The sequence below is a fragment of the Athene noctua genome, chromosome 5, assembly GCF_965140245.1.
Source record: "Athene noctua chromosome 5, bAthNoc1.hap1.1, whole genome shotgun sequence".
NCBI classification, from domain to species: Eukaryota; Metazoa; Chordata; class Aves; order Strigiformes; family Strigidae; genus Athene; species Athene noctua.
In genome coordinates this window covers 50,087,345-50,103,307 of record NC_134041.1, presented here as the reverse complement: position 1 = coordinate 50,103,307, position 15,963 = coordinate 50,087,345, and the positions used below count along the sequence as shown (strand labels likewise).

At 38.2% G+C, this 15,963-nt stretch overlaps 1 protein-coding gene across 3 annotated transcripts in view; it reads left to right on the top strand.

Moving 5' to 3' along the window:
• The window catches only part of BLNK (B cell linker), a 106,665-nt gene that overhangs the window by 56,741 nt on the left and 33,961 nt on the right, over positions 1-15,963 (top strand). Inside the window, exon 1 of one of the 3 annotated variants that reach the window (XM_074908397.1) lies at positions 65-238. The exons of the other annotated variants lie outside the window; for them this stretch is intronic. Within the exon in view, the coding sequence (XP_074764498.1) occupies positions 192-238 (47 nt within the window). The 5' untranslated portion in view covers positions 65-191. Of the gene's footprint in view, positions 1-64; positions 239-15,963 lie in introns of those variants that run through there. 3 annotated transcript variants of the gene reach the window in all.

Here is a 15,963-nt window from a genome sequence, read left to right as displayed (position 1 = left end):
CGCCCGCGGGTAGGACGGAGAGAGGCTTCCCCAGCCCGGCACGGCAGCGATTTAACCCGGCGGAGGCATTACTGGCAGACGAGTTTTCGCCGCGCTCCGAGTCGTGGTGCTGGGAGGGAACCGCGCCCGGCGGGGGGACGCGGCCGCGCCGGCAGGTGCCGGGCCGGGAGGGGCGCGGTGGGTCCCGGAGCATGGACAGGCTGAACAGGCTGACCGTGCCGGCCGGCGAGAAGTTCAGGTAGGGCCTGGGCCGCCCCGGGATCCCCCGCGAGAGGGGAGCGGGGCCGGGCGGGGGCTCCCGCGGGCGCGGAGCCGGGCGGGGCGGGGGGACCCGCAGCCGCGTCCCGCGCGGGGGCCGGGGGGCGGTGGGAGACGCGGGGGCACAGGGAAGTTGCCGAAGTTTTGGAGTGGAAGGGAGTTCTTGCTGGTCGCCAGGGCGGCGCAGGGAAGGGCGGCAGGTAAATACAGGTCTGGGGCGTCTAATCGGACGCAGATTTCAAAGCAAAACGTGTGTCTGCTTCATCTGCGGTGAGATAGGGGAGACTTTTTTAGTTGTCTCTTTTCAAAACTGTAAGAAAATAGTCTTTGACTCACTGAGATGTATGAGCCTTATGCAAATTAGAAAAGAATAATTGATTGCTTAATAGTTTAATCAGAGTGTCCTCTGGAGGTGGCTTTTTCAGTTAAGTTTTGTAATATTTCCTGATCTTTGAAATAACTAGTGGAATAGAGGGAAGTGGAAAATGGGAAATGTTCCTGAGTGAAGGAGAACAATGTTAAATACAGTGTTTGAGAGGAAAAAAGCAGAAGCTGACCATTACTGAAGTATTTTTAGTGTGGCTTGATTGGTGTGCTGGTGGAGTTGGCACCTCAAGACTCTTTCATCATGACTTTTTTCTTTTTTTTTTTTTTTCCTGAATAGTTAAAAGAAGTCCTGTTTCAGATGAAAGTAGCATGGAAACTTTTTCTTCCCCTGAAAAATAAGAATAAAATACTGAAAAATATTTTTCCCAACATAACTCATACTTAAGCACACAATACTAATTTATAAACCATTCTCAGGTTGCTCCCTCTCACCGGAAGCTTTCATGCACGTCAGAATAATCCCTTGTAAAATTAATTTTGTTGATATGACGTTTCTTGATATCTACTCTTTCCATACTGCCAAAATACTGATGAGGGAGTGTGGCCTTGAAGACCTGCAATGACCCTTACGTTCCTCAGCCAGGCATGCCTAATAAAAGTCTTGAGAGGCTGGATCCTACAGCCCAAGCAAGATCTCTGGGGAAGGCTCAATGGGCAGGGGGAAAAAGACAGTGAGTTTCCTCATTGTCTGCAATTTATCACCTTAAATAGTTTTAAATGGTCTAAATGGTGTCAAGGCTCAATGTTGGTCTGAGCTAGCTATCTCGAGATAATAAGCTGAGTGATAACAATGGAAAGCTTGATGCCATCAAGACAGTTACTGGTATGTAAAGAAATAAAATGCACACTCCATGCTGTGATAAAATTGTAGCTGGGATGCATCTTCTGCACCTTTGCAAATGACTCAAGCAGGATTACTTTCAAATATACAAAGGGGGCCTACATGTGAGAGTTATGATGGTCCACAACTTGTTCATGAACTAATTCAAAAGCTCTAAACAGGAAAGGCAGACATCACACTCGGGCTGCATCTTTATGCTGGCTGATACTCTTCATCTCGTCTGAAGCTTTAATACTGTTGTAAAATAAGGAAGAGGCAGAGGTAGCTCTCCTTTTCTGTATTACCTTGAAGTATTAAAGGCTACTTTTTCTCATCTTCTCATGGCCAATTCACGCTAGTTGTGCGAGGAGCATAGGAGCACGAGTTTCTCAAATGTTCTCACTGCATGCAGTGGAATGAATGCATGCTTTGGTTTGACCGTGTTGAAATACCTCCTTAGACAGAAACCTGGATATTTGGCTACATGGTCTTATTACAGTATCAGGATGTTAAAAACTTAAGGCAGAACTTTCCGTAAGTACATACTGATAGTATAAATTTAGGAGATGTGCAAATATAGGAAGAGATCAGCATAACATGACAGCTTTTTCTTCCTTCTTTGAAATGGCTGAATACCCCCTTGCACTATGTGCCTTGTTGACAGTGCAGTTGACTTCCTAATACAGCCTCCTCTCTACATGGAAGACACATAGATGGTTCAGAGTTTAATGAATGCTATGTGAATGAGACGGTAACATTAGAAACCCAACTTCCTCCATATGCCAAGATGCAATCCCAAGAAATATTCCTACCAAACATAGTTTCAACTGGGGTAATGATAGTTCACATTTTTCTAAAGACAGCTTTCCTAAAATTTCTGCTTTGTAGCAGCAAAAATTAAAGTAGCACTGTTGTTGAGTCAGTGTCTGAGAGTAGAGCTTTTGATTTTTTTTTAAGGGTAGATCTGAAAAACTAGGTATTATGTGGTTTTGCTAAGCTTGTCTATTCTCCATGGGTATATTTGAGCCTACCAGACATAGCTTTTTGTTGCATTAGCAAGTCTTATGTCAGACCTGAATTCTTCACATATCCCATTTGTTTGTTTATTGCAACAATAAGAACTATAAGTGTTCTTATATGCCTCTAACTATTGTTAGAGGACATTGTTTGCAGTTGTCACTCAACTGTAATATCAGTTGAATAGGAATGCTGGAACTTCATGGAATTCCAGTATTATTTTTATACAGTTTTTGTTATAAGGTATGCACAGTATTATACAGGTTTTTCCTCAGAGTATGTTGTGTGTTCTAATTTCTTCCACATAGTCAGGAAAAATAAATTCCAAGGCTTAGTTATTTACCATGAGATAAAGTAATTTGTGGCGCATACAAATAATTTGGTACTTTGAATGGTTTTCTAAAATGTGGAATGAATACACAAGCAATAGCCATGCTGCCATGGCAGGCTCTAGTGTACCTTGAACTTACAAAAAAAAAAATTTATGCTGCAAATGTATACATAAATAGATGCACTGATATCAGGGATGGTAGGTGGCAAAGGTAACAGGAAGTTAGCAACTCAAAAGATGCAGCACTAGATTTTCAGATTCTTTCAGACTATGAGCCTATGATTCCTTGTCTCTAATTTCTAGCTGCTATATGTGACTGTTATAGTATCTCTTAGACTTGCTGCATTTTTTTATTATGACCACAAACCTTAATAATGACCCTCTGCTCATGGCTGTCTTTAGCTGTGTATCACAAAGTCCTTTTCAAAGGCATCATTACCAACACCACTGCAGTGACAGGCAAGCCATGGCACAAACCAAAAGTATACCACATACTTTCACTTGCCTAAGGTCATGCAGCCAACAACTTCCAGATTGCAAACAAACTTTTCCAAGAGCACAGTTTCATATTCATTTTAAATTACTTCATTAATTTACAGTTCTTCCCTCAAAAAACCCCTTCAAGTCACTGTCTCCAACCATAATTTCCAAATGAAAAGCAAGTGGAAAAAAAAGCAACTGACTTTTTTTCTCAAGTTGGACAAGTGTGTCTGTTTATTTGCAATATTTTGTTTTAGCATCCCTTGCTAAACAGGGGTGGTTAAGACCTATTTATATTAAAATCAAGAGGAGTTTCCTTAAGGCTGAATGGCTCTTAGTTGTCTATCAAATTTGAAGGTATTTATGGTCTTCTCTAATTTTCTACTGATAGAGATAGTTTGACTGTAACTACTAGGTCTTTTCATTACCAGAGAATTTTTTGGTACTGTTTCCTCTTTAAAGTGTATAAGCAGAAAATTAATTCATCTGGGAGTGAAATGATATTTAACTGTAAACTGATACCTTATATGTATAGGATGATTTATCACAGGGAATATTTACTTTTTGAAAAAATGAATGGGAAATTTCTGAGCATTGGTTTGGCACTGTAAGAAAATATTTTACTACAGTAGTTGTACTAGCTTCTGTTAATAGTTAATTGTAGCAAACAGACTTGGAAGCTTAATCTCTTTTTTTTCCAAGTCAAATTTTAATGTAGTTTATTGCATCAACGTACTTGAACAAGACAAAACCCAAAAATAAACTCAAGCAGGAAAGAAACTTATGTTTCAAAGTAAACTAGAGAATGCTGCCTGTGACAGAACTGGGTGCCGAAGTCCACATCCAACTTTAACATCTTTTTCCCTTTTCAGTTATATAGACTTTGGGGAAAACACTATGCAAATGCCCAGTTACTTGTACATTGCTCAGTGGTCTAAAGGCCCAAATCAGAACTGCTTCACATATGAGATTTTTCCAGACCAACCCCTTCTAGTTGCTCATTGATTTCTCATCTTCACAAGTCATGACCCCCTTGCTTCTGCTCTTTCTACTTGCTCTGTTCTTCTCCTCTTTCTAGCAAAAGTCTAATTTGCCTCTACCCTCCCAACAACATAATAGCTGTGAAGGTCTTCTGGGAATGCACCCTTTAGCACTTCCAGCAGGCTTCAGTATCAGCTTCCAGTACCTCCTGAAAACTTTCCACTGCAGTGACACTTCATTATGACAGCACCTTTTGTGGTGCACCCACATTTTAGTGCAACAAAATGTAGGCTGAATGTAAGGTCACATGAAATCAGTGTCTACGGTATGCAGTCTTCAAAGTTGAATTTCACAGGCATGGGGAAAAGGAGGTCACCAGCTATGTTTGCTGTGCTACTAAGTAAAAACAAAAGTTCTTTCTGTAAGATTGTTAGGTCCAGTTTGCTATACAAAGCATGGGACAGAGATTATACAGCTTTATTATTTAATCACAATTTCCTCTAGCTTTCTGTCAGTTTAAACAGTTCATCAATCTCTCTCACCTCTGGACTTTGGAATGGAATGAGATATGAAATGTAAACTTTCTCATATACTGCTGTAAAAATCCCTTCTTTTACCCCTCAATGTGACTTTTCCAGTCAAATCCTCCTGCTGCTTCTCCCTCTGACCTCACTTCAGCATAGCATATCCTCCACCTCATCTATATTTGTTCTCCTTTCTTCCTCTCTCTCTGCATAAGCATTTCATTCTAACAATCCCTTTAAAGATCCTTTTCATGCTTATCATCCTTCTTTCCAGCAATGCCATCTTGCCTAGACCAATCTCCAAGCTTCCCAAAAAAAACCACATGCAGAAAAACCCCAAACCACCAACATCCCCAAATCAAACACCAAAACAAACAAAACCCCATAAAAACCTAATTTTTTTTAAAACCTAAATTGCCACATAGTAAATTATTTTCATATAGAATTTCCTGCCTGTGATGCTGTTTATAAAAAAGTATGTTTAAGTGTGACTGTGATGCACCTTTGTTTTAAATGAAAATATGGCAATGTGGACAAAATGGTGCGGTGTAATATTGAAACAATGATGAAAAGCCCTGGTTTAATCTTTGTATGAGGGCAGGAGTGTTAAGGGTATAGTCTGTTCACAAGACCAGCTATGCTTGTATAGTACCTGTGGTTTCATTCTACTTGTGCTAGCAAAATTGTTCAGTTACTGGCATAGCTTATTGCACGACTGCCTCATACACACTGATCCTAATAAAATTAAATCTTCTAGTTGTTTTACCAAAATAACTGTCCACAGCTGGAGCATTTTCCAACCACAGCAATCACAAATTACATCGTCTTAGGCCTGTGACTGTCAGTTATTCAGCAAAAGCATAGTAATATAGATTGAATCCAAAGACTTGCTTTTATTTTTTTTTTAAATCAAATCATAAATTATAAATAACCAAGCAAATAACCCAATAAATTAATATTCTTGGCCAAGAAATAAAACATTCTAACAAACTTGGAATAGCCAGTTTTCACCGTAGTTTAAAACTATACCCCATACAGTGGTGTGGACTGCTAGATATTAAATCATAATATGACATTGCAGGTACCCAGTGATATGTTGATCCCAGAACAAAACAGTTTTGTGTTTTACAGAATCATTCAAACCCTATATATGGCACACTGCGTCATAATGTAATAGATGCTTTTCTTTTGGAAGGCAAATATGACAATCATAAAATGTTGCAAAAAAAACCCTTCCATGCTGTTACAGCTTCTGTCAGCCATAACAGTGTTGGAAAACATTAGATTATTGAGAGGGAGAAAAAGAGTTCCCACACTGGTAGAAATTGCTGTAAATAGCTCATCGTTTGGGGGAAAAAAAAAGTGTTGTTTTAGTGGCTTCTTTTTCACCTTGGAAAATGCCTCTGCTATTTGATTATCTGTCTGAGAGCTGTCTGATAGTCTTTGGAAGCAAAGCTCTTGTAAATCAACAATTGAAAAAGTTAATCAGGAGTAATGGAATCAAGTTTTAGTTCAGCTTTTGGTGAATTTAGTTTTGGAAAAGCATTTAACCTGATCAAAAATCCTGACTAACCATCTTCAGGGTTGTAATAAGCCAGACAAGATATAACTGGAACATTTCTAAATATCCTAAGAATTCTATTGGTTTTGCTTTCTGTTTAAAGAATGAGTGAAATCTGGAATTTCAACACTGCAGGCAGTTCCAGCATTGTGATCAAACCTAGACGAAAAAATAAGATTTCAGTTATTTGCAGAACAGAAACTGAAAAAATGACAGCTTAGCATTCACAATGTTACATTAACTGAAATTTTTGACATTGAAAAAAATTAAATGTTTCTTTTTAGTTTGTTGTACCAATGTAATTCGAGATTAAACTGTGATTTTCCACTGTAGTACATTACTGTGTGCACACTGCAATGAGGGAAATTGGTGAGCCACTGCATTTGATGTATTTAATGGAAAAGCCTTAACACTACTTATTCCATAGGTGAAGTTTGACTGCAGGAATTAGAGAAATTTTTAGCCATCTTCAGATGGCTACATTGTCTTTTGCAGATGATTTATGAGTTCCCGATCATTAGAAAAGAACGCATCTGCTCTACATAGGTTTTGGGTTTTTTTCTTTACGTGTTTTATGTGTTTTTTAAAATGAGTCCTCTAATGCAGCAATGATTTTAGTTTTATATAACATCTTTTATAGTCTAAGTACCCTAAAGCATGTTACAATATGATAGATAAGCAAATATTTCTTTTAGAAAGCAAGTATCACTGGGTGTATGTGCTCAGCAGATGAGAGAATTGGAAAACTGATGGAAAACAATGGCTGGAAGTGATAATGTTTTCTCATTTGGCTGTAGGGAACCATCTTAGATTTTTGGTAGGCTGTGAAAGGATTTTTACTACTGTAAATAAGTTTGTTTTGTGATAGCCATAGTAAATGACTGAGGGGTAAAAGAAGCTTGGAAATCCTGTTAGCATCTTTATCTTAATCTGATAGCATATACATTTTGCACAAGTCCATTTTCCAGACATAAGTAAAGCCAGACATGCAATGCTACAGCTTTAGGACATCAGCATAAATTATATACTAAACAGTAAATACTTTAGAAATAATTAAAATAATGCATCCTGAGGCAATAATAATATGAAAAATATGAGTGTATATATAATGTCAAGCTTAATGTAAGGGCAACTGGGTGAAGGAGGCTGTGAATACAAGCGGCTATGCTATATGGTTAAATGATTCCTTCATGTCTTAAAATATAGACACTATGGGCAACTCTGCAAGAAGTGCAGAGGCAGCTAAGTGCTACTGAAGCTGTAGTTACATGGCCAATTTAACTTCACCTAAGTCTCTGCTGCTGCCAAAAGAGTTGGTCCCTTCCTTCCGGCCTCTCAATGGCCCTGCTCGCCCTGCCACTTGTCTCTGCTCTCACACTGGCACTGGGGTTCCCATGACCATGTGATGAAGCTGGATCTGATCCTGCTGATGTCTAAATTAGCAAAAGGAAAAAGAAGTTAGTTTCCCAGCTGGAAGATCAATGATTCATCATGGCTGGGTAAGCACCGAGAGCATAGAAGAGCTTTCCCTTTCAGTAGCAGCCCATGTGGGCTCTATTAAAATGGCTGTATTACCCTAGGAACCAAAATACTCCTCCCAAAGTTCTAACAAAATTTGATAGACTTCAATACAAGATAAACCAAACAGATAGAGTAGCCTCTCTTAGATCCCTGCTAGTGCCACCCAGCATCTGTGGTGGATATAATGCTTCTGTAGCTTGAGCAAAAATACTTTCAGCCCAAGTACAGAAGTGTTTGTTAGTCTTCATCAGATGTGTCAAAAAATGTGCCCATATCCCTATCATTCTGGCTCTAAACAGGCGGTAAAATCACTTCAGCTAAAGGGAATTTAATGCAAAAGGCATTCAGCATAATAATTTAATGCTAAAGGCATAAAATACAATATCTGCAATTTTTGCTATAAGCATTGCATGACATTGGTAAAAATACACAGAGGAAATAAGTTGCTACATTTCAGTTAATGGGTAAGAAAAGATTTTAAAGTAAAAAAAAAAAAAAAAAAAGCTATGCTTTAGAGAAGAAAAAGTTCCTGTCTCCTTCCAACTTAGGCATTCCTGTAGAGAAACTGCCTGAGAGAAGGAAAAATCTTGTCAGAGAATGTAAAAGGAAGTACTGGGCCATAAAGGACAGTTTAAAAAACATGCTAAAAGTCCAGTTATGGGGGTTTTTCTTTTACTCTTATTCATGCTGAATGAGTATGAATAGAACAAATAATGTAATACTTTTTAAATACAAATTTTGGCTCTACAAAAAGCAATGCAAACTTACAAAAATACTAAAATTAGTGATTCTCTTCTTACCTCTATTCAGTCTATCTAGAATCTATATACATAAAAGCTACTGTTTTGGAACCAGTCTTAGTGATTTGTGAATATTGGGCAGTGTTAAGATATCTGAGGTTATTTTGTCTCTAGGAGTAGGCTAATGGGAGTATTTAAAGTTTAATGCCATATCTAGGAACTCTACTCTGTTTTATTTGGCTGTCGGAGCACTGTTTGGTAGAGCAAATGCAGACCATTATGCATATGAACACATTTGGTTTAAGGAGAGGAGTTAAGAGGCTTTTAACAAAGCCTCCCTTTTCTCTAGTGCACACAGCACCTTGCCTTCAAACTACTGAGCCCACAAAGTTTTCCAGCCCATTGAAAAATCACACCATTTTTTTATCCTTCCAAAGTCTATGAACTTAGTGGATTAAAATCACTACATTAGAAATGTATTTTAGTAGCAATCTTAAATGACACAAAGACACTGATGAAGACTGCACTCAGGTCATTAACTTACTCATTAATATACTCATCTTATATGAGTGCTTATATGCCCATGTTAGCAAGACCTTAACACAAAATTTAAATATTTACTTAACTTTAAGGTTGTTGAAGTTAGACGTGTGCTTAAACATCTGTCAAAATCTTGGTTAAGCCCATTACATAGTTAGACATAGACTTTTTCAATGTCCTTTGATAGGTGACCAGAGTTAAAATGACAGATTTGAAATTTGTGAAAGAGGTAAAATTGGAAAACCAGAACTCAGTCTGTTAGAACACAAAATTGAAAATTAGGCCTTTGTCATTCTGTGTTTAGTTCACTCCATTTTCTTACTTTTTCATTTGCTTACATGTCTTTCATGTGCCTGTAGTAGTCTGTCAATCTGTATGCCTACAGGAATGACAGAAATGTTATCTCACCTTTCAGAAATGCTTGTAAAACTGTGACTAAAACTAATGTTACTGCTGACAGGTGGTAATTTTCTGGGTCTATACCATGTCCTGTCCTGTCTTTATTAGCTTCCCTGCAATAACTTTGTGCTTCCTCTTTTTGTTGAAATATAAAAAGCACTTTTATTCTTTTAAAATTTCTGTCCTTGCTGTTCTTCACCTACTAGGCTGTAGGGTACTAGTCCTTGAGGGAGGTACAGCACTTGGTTTTAACTGGAACTGTATTTTAGAATAACCTCATGGGTTTAGTTTCCTTCTGCTGCTTGCAGACCTTTGAGAAAAATGAAGTAAGCCTTGTGTATGTGGCTTCTGTGTGGGTTTTTTTGTTTTTTTAATGAAGACAGCTGGTACATAAAAGGGATCAATTAACCAAAGACTTGGAACAGAGCAGGTCAGTTACAGAACAGAAAATACCTTTTAACATTTTGTGCCAAGAAGTGATGTGCAGTACTCACTTAGCATATCCTAATAGCTAGTTATTTTCTGTACTACTTACAGTATCACTATTATTCAGTTGGGATAAGGGGGAGAGCAAGCTGCACAAGAGGGAAGAGGTGTCCAAACCTGAAATGCATTCAGCTGTTATTAAGTATCTGTATTTTTTAAAGCTGTACTAAAAAGTGCCTGGCCATCACTGTTTTCTGATACTCAAAACCAGCTGTGAAGTCCCCAATAGTAGGAAAGATAGATAACAGGAACCAGGTCTACTTCTTCTCTGCTAAATAAAAGAAGAAAAGTAATTGCAAAAGATACTGTACAACTTCTTTGGTATTAATATATTGTCTGTGTGTACTCAGAACCAGCCTCAACCTTGATCTAAAATGAGGAAGCTGTCACACCAAGCAGCTGGTGTCATTGACGGAGCTTTAGTTGTCTCAGCCCCACTGATAAATCTGCATAGGTTCTTTCAACGTGCAGAATTCCCAGTCACCCCTAAGTAATTATACTAATTAATTTCATATGAGGACCAATTTGTGTCAAAGATGTATTATGCCTTTCCATGCTACATATTTACATTTGATAAGTGTGTGTTAGTGCTTACTAGTACAAGAGAGATTGACAGCTGCTTTGTGAAGATTACATAGAGGGCATACGCGGATGAAAAGTATAATCAATATTTAGCCTTTCTGTGCTTCTGTGTGTACCATGTAAACACACACCTGCTCTAATTATGGGTTTGGCCTTTAGACAAAATAGCAGATGATTTAAAAGTAAGCAGAATAGGATGTTATTTGGACTTTAAAGAAAAAAATCAACACTTGAGAAAATTAAACTATTTATAGCCCTCTTGTACATCTCATGAAGACAATTCACTGTTCCTTCTTCCTCTCAGATAGGTGTCTGCACTTGACTTTTCAGCATAAGCAAGCCTCTTTCAACTTTTCTTCACAGCTTTGAGATAGCTTTACAGATAAAGATCAAAGGCTTGGTGCCTTGAACTGATGGTTTGGTGTCACAGGTTACCACCTCCAGCTCCAAACTTCCTCCTGTCCTGTCATGAAAGGCATTGCAGAGGTTGGGCTACAATAAGGCCCTGGAGTGGATGAGGAGCAGTAACCCCCTGTCTTAGACAAACAGCAACTGAAGCAGTTTGTCTGATGGCACCTCAAGAATTCAGCTATGTCTTTATGCATATCAGCCATTGAAAACACCAGCTCCAACCAGCCAGCTGGTGCCAGCCTGCATTTCCTTGCAAACGAATTCCACTCTTACTGTTCCCAGTAGCATATGATGTAGGTGTGTGTGCATGTTGAGATCTGAAGCACCTGAAGGAAGCCTAATGAGAGGAATTAGATGCTTTCTGTGTTTGGGAACTTCCTTTTGCTTTCTAATGAGCAGGAGGAAGGTGGAAGGGGGTAGAATTGTTTTATACAATTAACTGAGTTGATTTAGATGCGTAAAACTGGCGAGTAATATGAAAATACATCTTATGATGACACTCAGCCAGTTCATGGAGACCCGTATGTGTCCACAAAGACTGTCAGGAACACTGTGTTAATGGAAGAATATTGTGAGAAAGGTGGTATTTCCTTGTTCATTAATTTAGCTTGAGAAGATAGTTCAATATAGGAGCTTCAAGCTTTTCAAAATCTCAAGTGGTACTTTTACAAATTCCCTTGTAGGTGAGCAGGTTCCCCCACCCCACTGCCCCACAAGCAGCAGTCTTACCCTTTGTCCAGAAACAGTAACCTTTTCTTAGTTTTGTCACCTGTACACTTGTTTATAAAACTAAAGGCTAATAGAAACACAAAATAAAGACCAGCTGGGTAGAAAGTGATGGAATAATTGTGCTGTGAGAAGCAATAAAGGAGGGTGCCAGGCATGCTATTCTTTCTCTAGTTTCATGTTTTAATGTGTCTTTTTAAATAACAGAGTTAGCTGTAGTAATTTTTCATTTTCTGCTCTTTTAAAGTTTTGTTTTTATCTTCTAATAACAGCTTTTATTCTCCAAATTCCATTATACTGTTCCTGACTTTTTCTTTTTTTGTGGTTCTTTTCTGTAAAACTTTATAGCAGAAGTGGGTGACTTGGGGGGCTCTTTTTGTTTTAAGTCTAAATTTGTACTTAATAAATCCCATTCTAGGTTTGCAATGCTAAGCATTTGAATTTGCCTGAAAAATAAGAAATAACTACTTCTTGTTTTCACGTGATATGTTACACTGCCTTTCTCAAGACAAAAATGAGGGCTACACCTATCTACAGTCTTAGTTTTAAGCAAATGGAGGTAGTAGTAGTGATCTTCAGAAAATAGGGCTTTCCAGGCACAGAACTACAGGGTGCCCAGTCAGTGAGAAACAGATGTATCCAAAGAGGTATAAGAACTGAAAGTGGAGTGTAAATTGATTTACAGTGTGATGATATTTTTAAAATTATTATTACTATTTTAAACCAGCTTAATCACTTGAAGAACTAACTGATGTTAGGAGGAGGAGAAGGAACACATGCAGATGTGTCAATATTGCTTACAAAGCTTTCCTTTCAGACATGCCTGAATGTATCCTGTTCAAAATTCTGCCCTTTTTTAAATAAAGAAACTGGTCTGTGATTGCAGATGGGGATTTTTCAAGAGGCAAAACATAATGCAGGCAGTCCAGTATGCACTAGGCATTTAAGGAGGTATAATTCTAATCCTCCAGATAAACAGAAATAAGTATGCTTGTAATATAGAAAACTTCCTGTGATTCATTTAAAACTGGTTTTGTTTTGCCACCACTCCCTACTGACGCTGCAGTCAGCCCTCTTTCCAAAAACATTATCGGCACCACTCCCAACTGCAAGCACACACATCTGTGCTTACAGCCAGATGCACTGAAACAACTGTGCCCGGTCTTCCTGCCCCGGAGACCAAGGAATGTATTCTTACAGCAGGGTGGTGTCACTTGCTATGGGCTGTCACGCTCCATGTGATATAGACAGCTTACAGCTAAAATATTGACAGCCAGTGTTGGCACTGCAGGTCCAAAGTACTGGATTCACTGTGTACGTGTAGGGGAACGTGCACACAGGAGATCCCTCTGTGTTCCCAGGAGCAGGGGGAGGCCGTGGCCACGGAGGAGCTGTTCATGCTGACTGCTCTGAGCCTTAATATACATATTTACCTTATATATATTTGTAAATGTCTTCACAAATTTATAATGCTGATAAATACAATTTCTCAAAAAATAGTCTAAGTGGTGGGAGGATTCCTTATTACACAGATCTGTCTGAAATTAAGGCAGACTCTTTGTTCTCAAGTCTGGTGACTCTGTACCTCATCTCACATCTGAGTTGAAAGCTTTTTACTCACTTTATTCTTCTTCACATTATTTATATTTTTCTCTTTTTTTTTTTTTTTTTAAAAAAAAAAAATTAACTTTGGTAAGATTTTGTGGAATAGCTTGTATGCAAAAGAGCCAAAAGCTTCCAGGTGATGTTTGAGAGTGGGGATGTGTCACAGGCCAGACCCACTCATCAACCTTCACTTGACATACATTCCTCCCACCCCGAGCAGTGACCAGATCAAAAAGAGGGTGATTTTTGTTTCATTTTGTCTTATCTCAAGGCAGCTCTGCCAGTCCTTGAGCACAGCTAGGTATTTTGTAGCAAACAAATCCTTCTTTCAGGTTATATTGTATTTGCAATGGTAAACCTTTCCACCTTCCTTTACATATGTATCACAGCTAGCGACCTCTTTGTTGATACATCTGATGATCCTGAATTCCTGGAGGTCAAAATTGCTAAGATAGGAAAAATAGCAACACAGGGCTAAAAAGTATTTCATTTCAGGATTCATTGAAACTTAAAGTGTTTTAGAGCCAAGACTTCTAAACTTCTCACCTGCAAAAGTTTGAAAATCTATTTGGTGCAGCAAGTTCCTGATCAAAGGGTCCCATCCAGTCCATACCTGTCACAATTAAACTGGATCTCAAAATAGCTATTGCTGAAAAGGGTTTTCAAAGATCATCAGTGACACGGACTGCACCTTTATCTGCAAGCCTGTTTTTACATAAAAAGCTCTCAACCAGATAGAATGAAGAGTTGGTGCTTGTAGTTAAGAAACATCTCTTAAGTTTGACCTCTTAATTACCTTTGATTACATGCAATGCAAGGTAAAACCAGCATTACTTACTATTTTCATTTACAGTATTAGCTGATTGAGGTTCTTGAATGTTTCTAGTATCTGTTCATCCCAAGAGAATAGCTAGAGAATAAACATTAGTTGGTAAGAAGGTCCTGACTCAGCTGTGTTGTGAAGAAAGAGGGTTGTAGTTTTGTACCTGAAGCAAGGGCTTGTCTGCATTGGCTCACGGTAGCTTCCATTTTCTAGATACTCTAAGGGCTGTTGCTCTGATAAGTTCCTCCCACAATGAATCTCTTTACCTGGAGTATTGTCTTAAGTAAAAAAAAAAAAAAAAAAAAAAAGTGTTTGAGAGCTAGTCAGATATGCAGATCCAGGCAAAACATTAGGTGTATAAATGCCCTTCTGTGCTTTATTTTTCTTCTCTCTCCGGAATCACCTTCAGGCTTGGGTTTGAGACCCTTAAGATTTTGAGAATCCCCTTGTTATAGGCCTCTCATTGTTTTCTACTGTCTCTAAAATCACAAGTCAGACAGCTCTTTGTAAAACTTGTCAGCTGTAGCCTATTATATCAGCTGGCACTTCAGGAAATCTCAGCCTCTAGCTAACTGGACAGACTGGTTTTTGCAGCTTGTTCAACTTGATGGGTCAAAGGGGATTCCACCTGAACTGGAGATCATTCATGCTATGTAACTTGAAAAACTGGAAAAAAACCCACACAAATGCATATTAGATACTCCCTAATTTATCACAATTTGAGATTAGAAAATGAAATGGTTCCAGAAAAAAGAATGAGGAATAAGAGGCAGAGTTTTTAAGACATTTGATTATGCAAAAATGGGAATGTTTTTATTTCAGTCCATCTGCATGGGAAAAATAACTGATAGCACCAGTAGTAGCTAATTTAAATGCATCCTTTTTAAAATGGAAATCTGTATTAAAATGCTCTTTTATTCAAGGCACATGGAATACTCATGATAGTCTAATCAATTCACCTGAATATAATCAAATGAAAAGCAAACTGTCTGGATACTCATAAATTTTGGAGTCGGTTTTATTTGTGTGTGTGTGGATTTTTTTTTTAGAGACCAAAGTGACAATACAAAATAAAATGTCACATGAAAAAAGAAACACATTTTTTTCAAAATAAAGCCATAATTTTGCTATTGTAAAGATATATTGATGTCAGAGATAAGTAATAAGCAATATTCAGATCTAAATCTACAGCTAGATTGGGGGCGGGTGGGTGGAGGAGTCTTATACCTAACAAATAAATATGGGAAGAAAAATAACTGTTGCTTACATGCATTTTTAATCAAAGGCTGTAAGCCTTTTTGAAAAGGACACAAACACTTGCAGACAACCATTCTCCCCCATCTAGAAACAAACCATTTAAATCTCCTCTAAATCTTTTCATTCCTCATTAATTTTCATTTATAAACCCAGGTGCCAGCTGGGTCACAAGACAGAAACAGTAAACTGCAGAAGATGGCTATTTGTGATGTTTCAAGCATAACCAGAAGTTGAATCTATTGGGGGAGGGGGGGGGGGGGGAATCAACCAAATCAAACCCCACAGAAAAGCAGAAGTTCTTCTGAGATCTTCACCCCAGATTTGCAGATTTAATGTATCTGGTTAGTTTAGATAACAGTCCAAGCTATTCTTACAGATGTAGTGCATTGTTGCAGGAAATCTCAAAACATTTTGCTGTGCATCCGTTTCTCACACCTATGAGTATTTTTTTTGTATCAGCAGGTAACACTATATCCTTTTGCTGTAAATTAATAGTATTAGTTTTGAGCAGAAG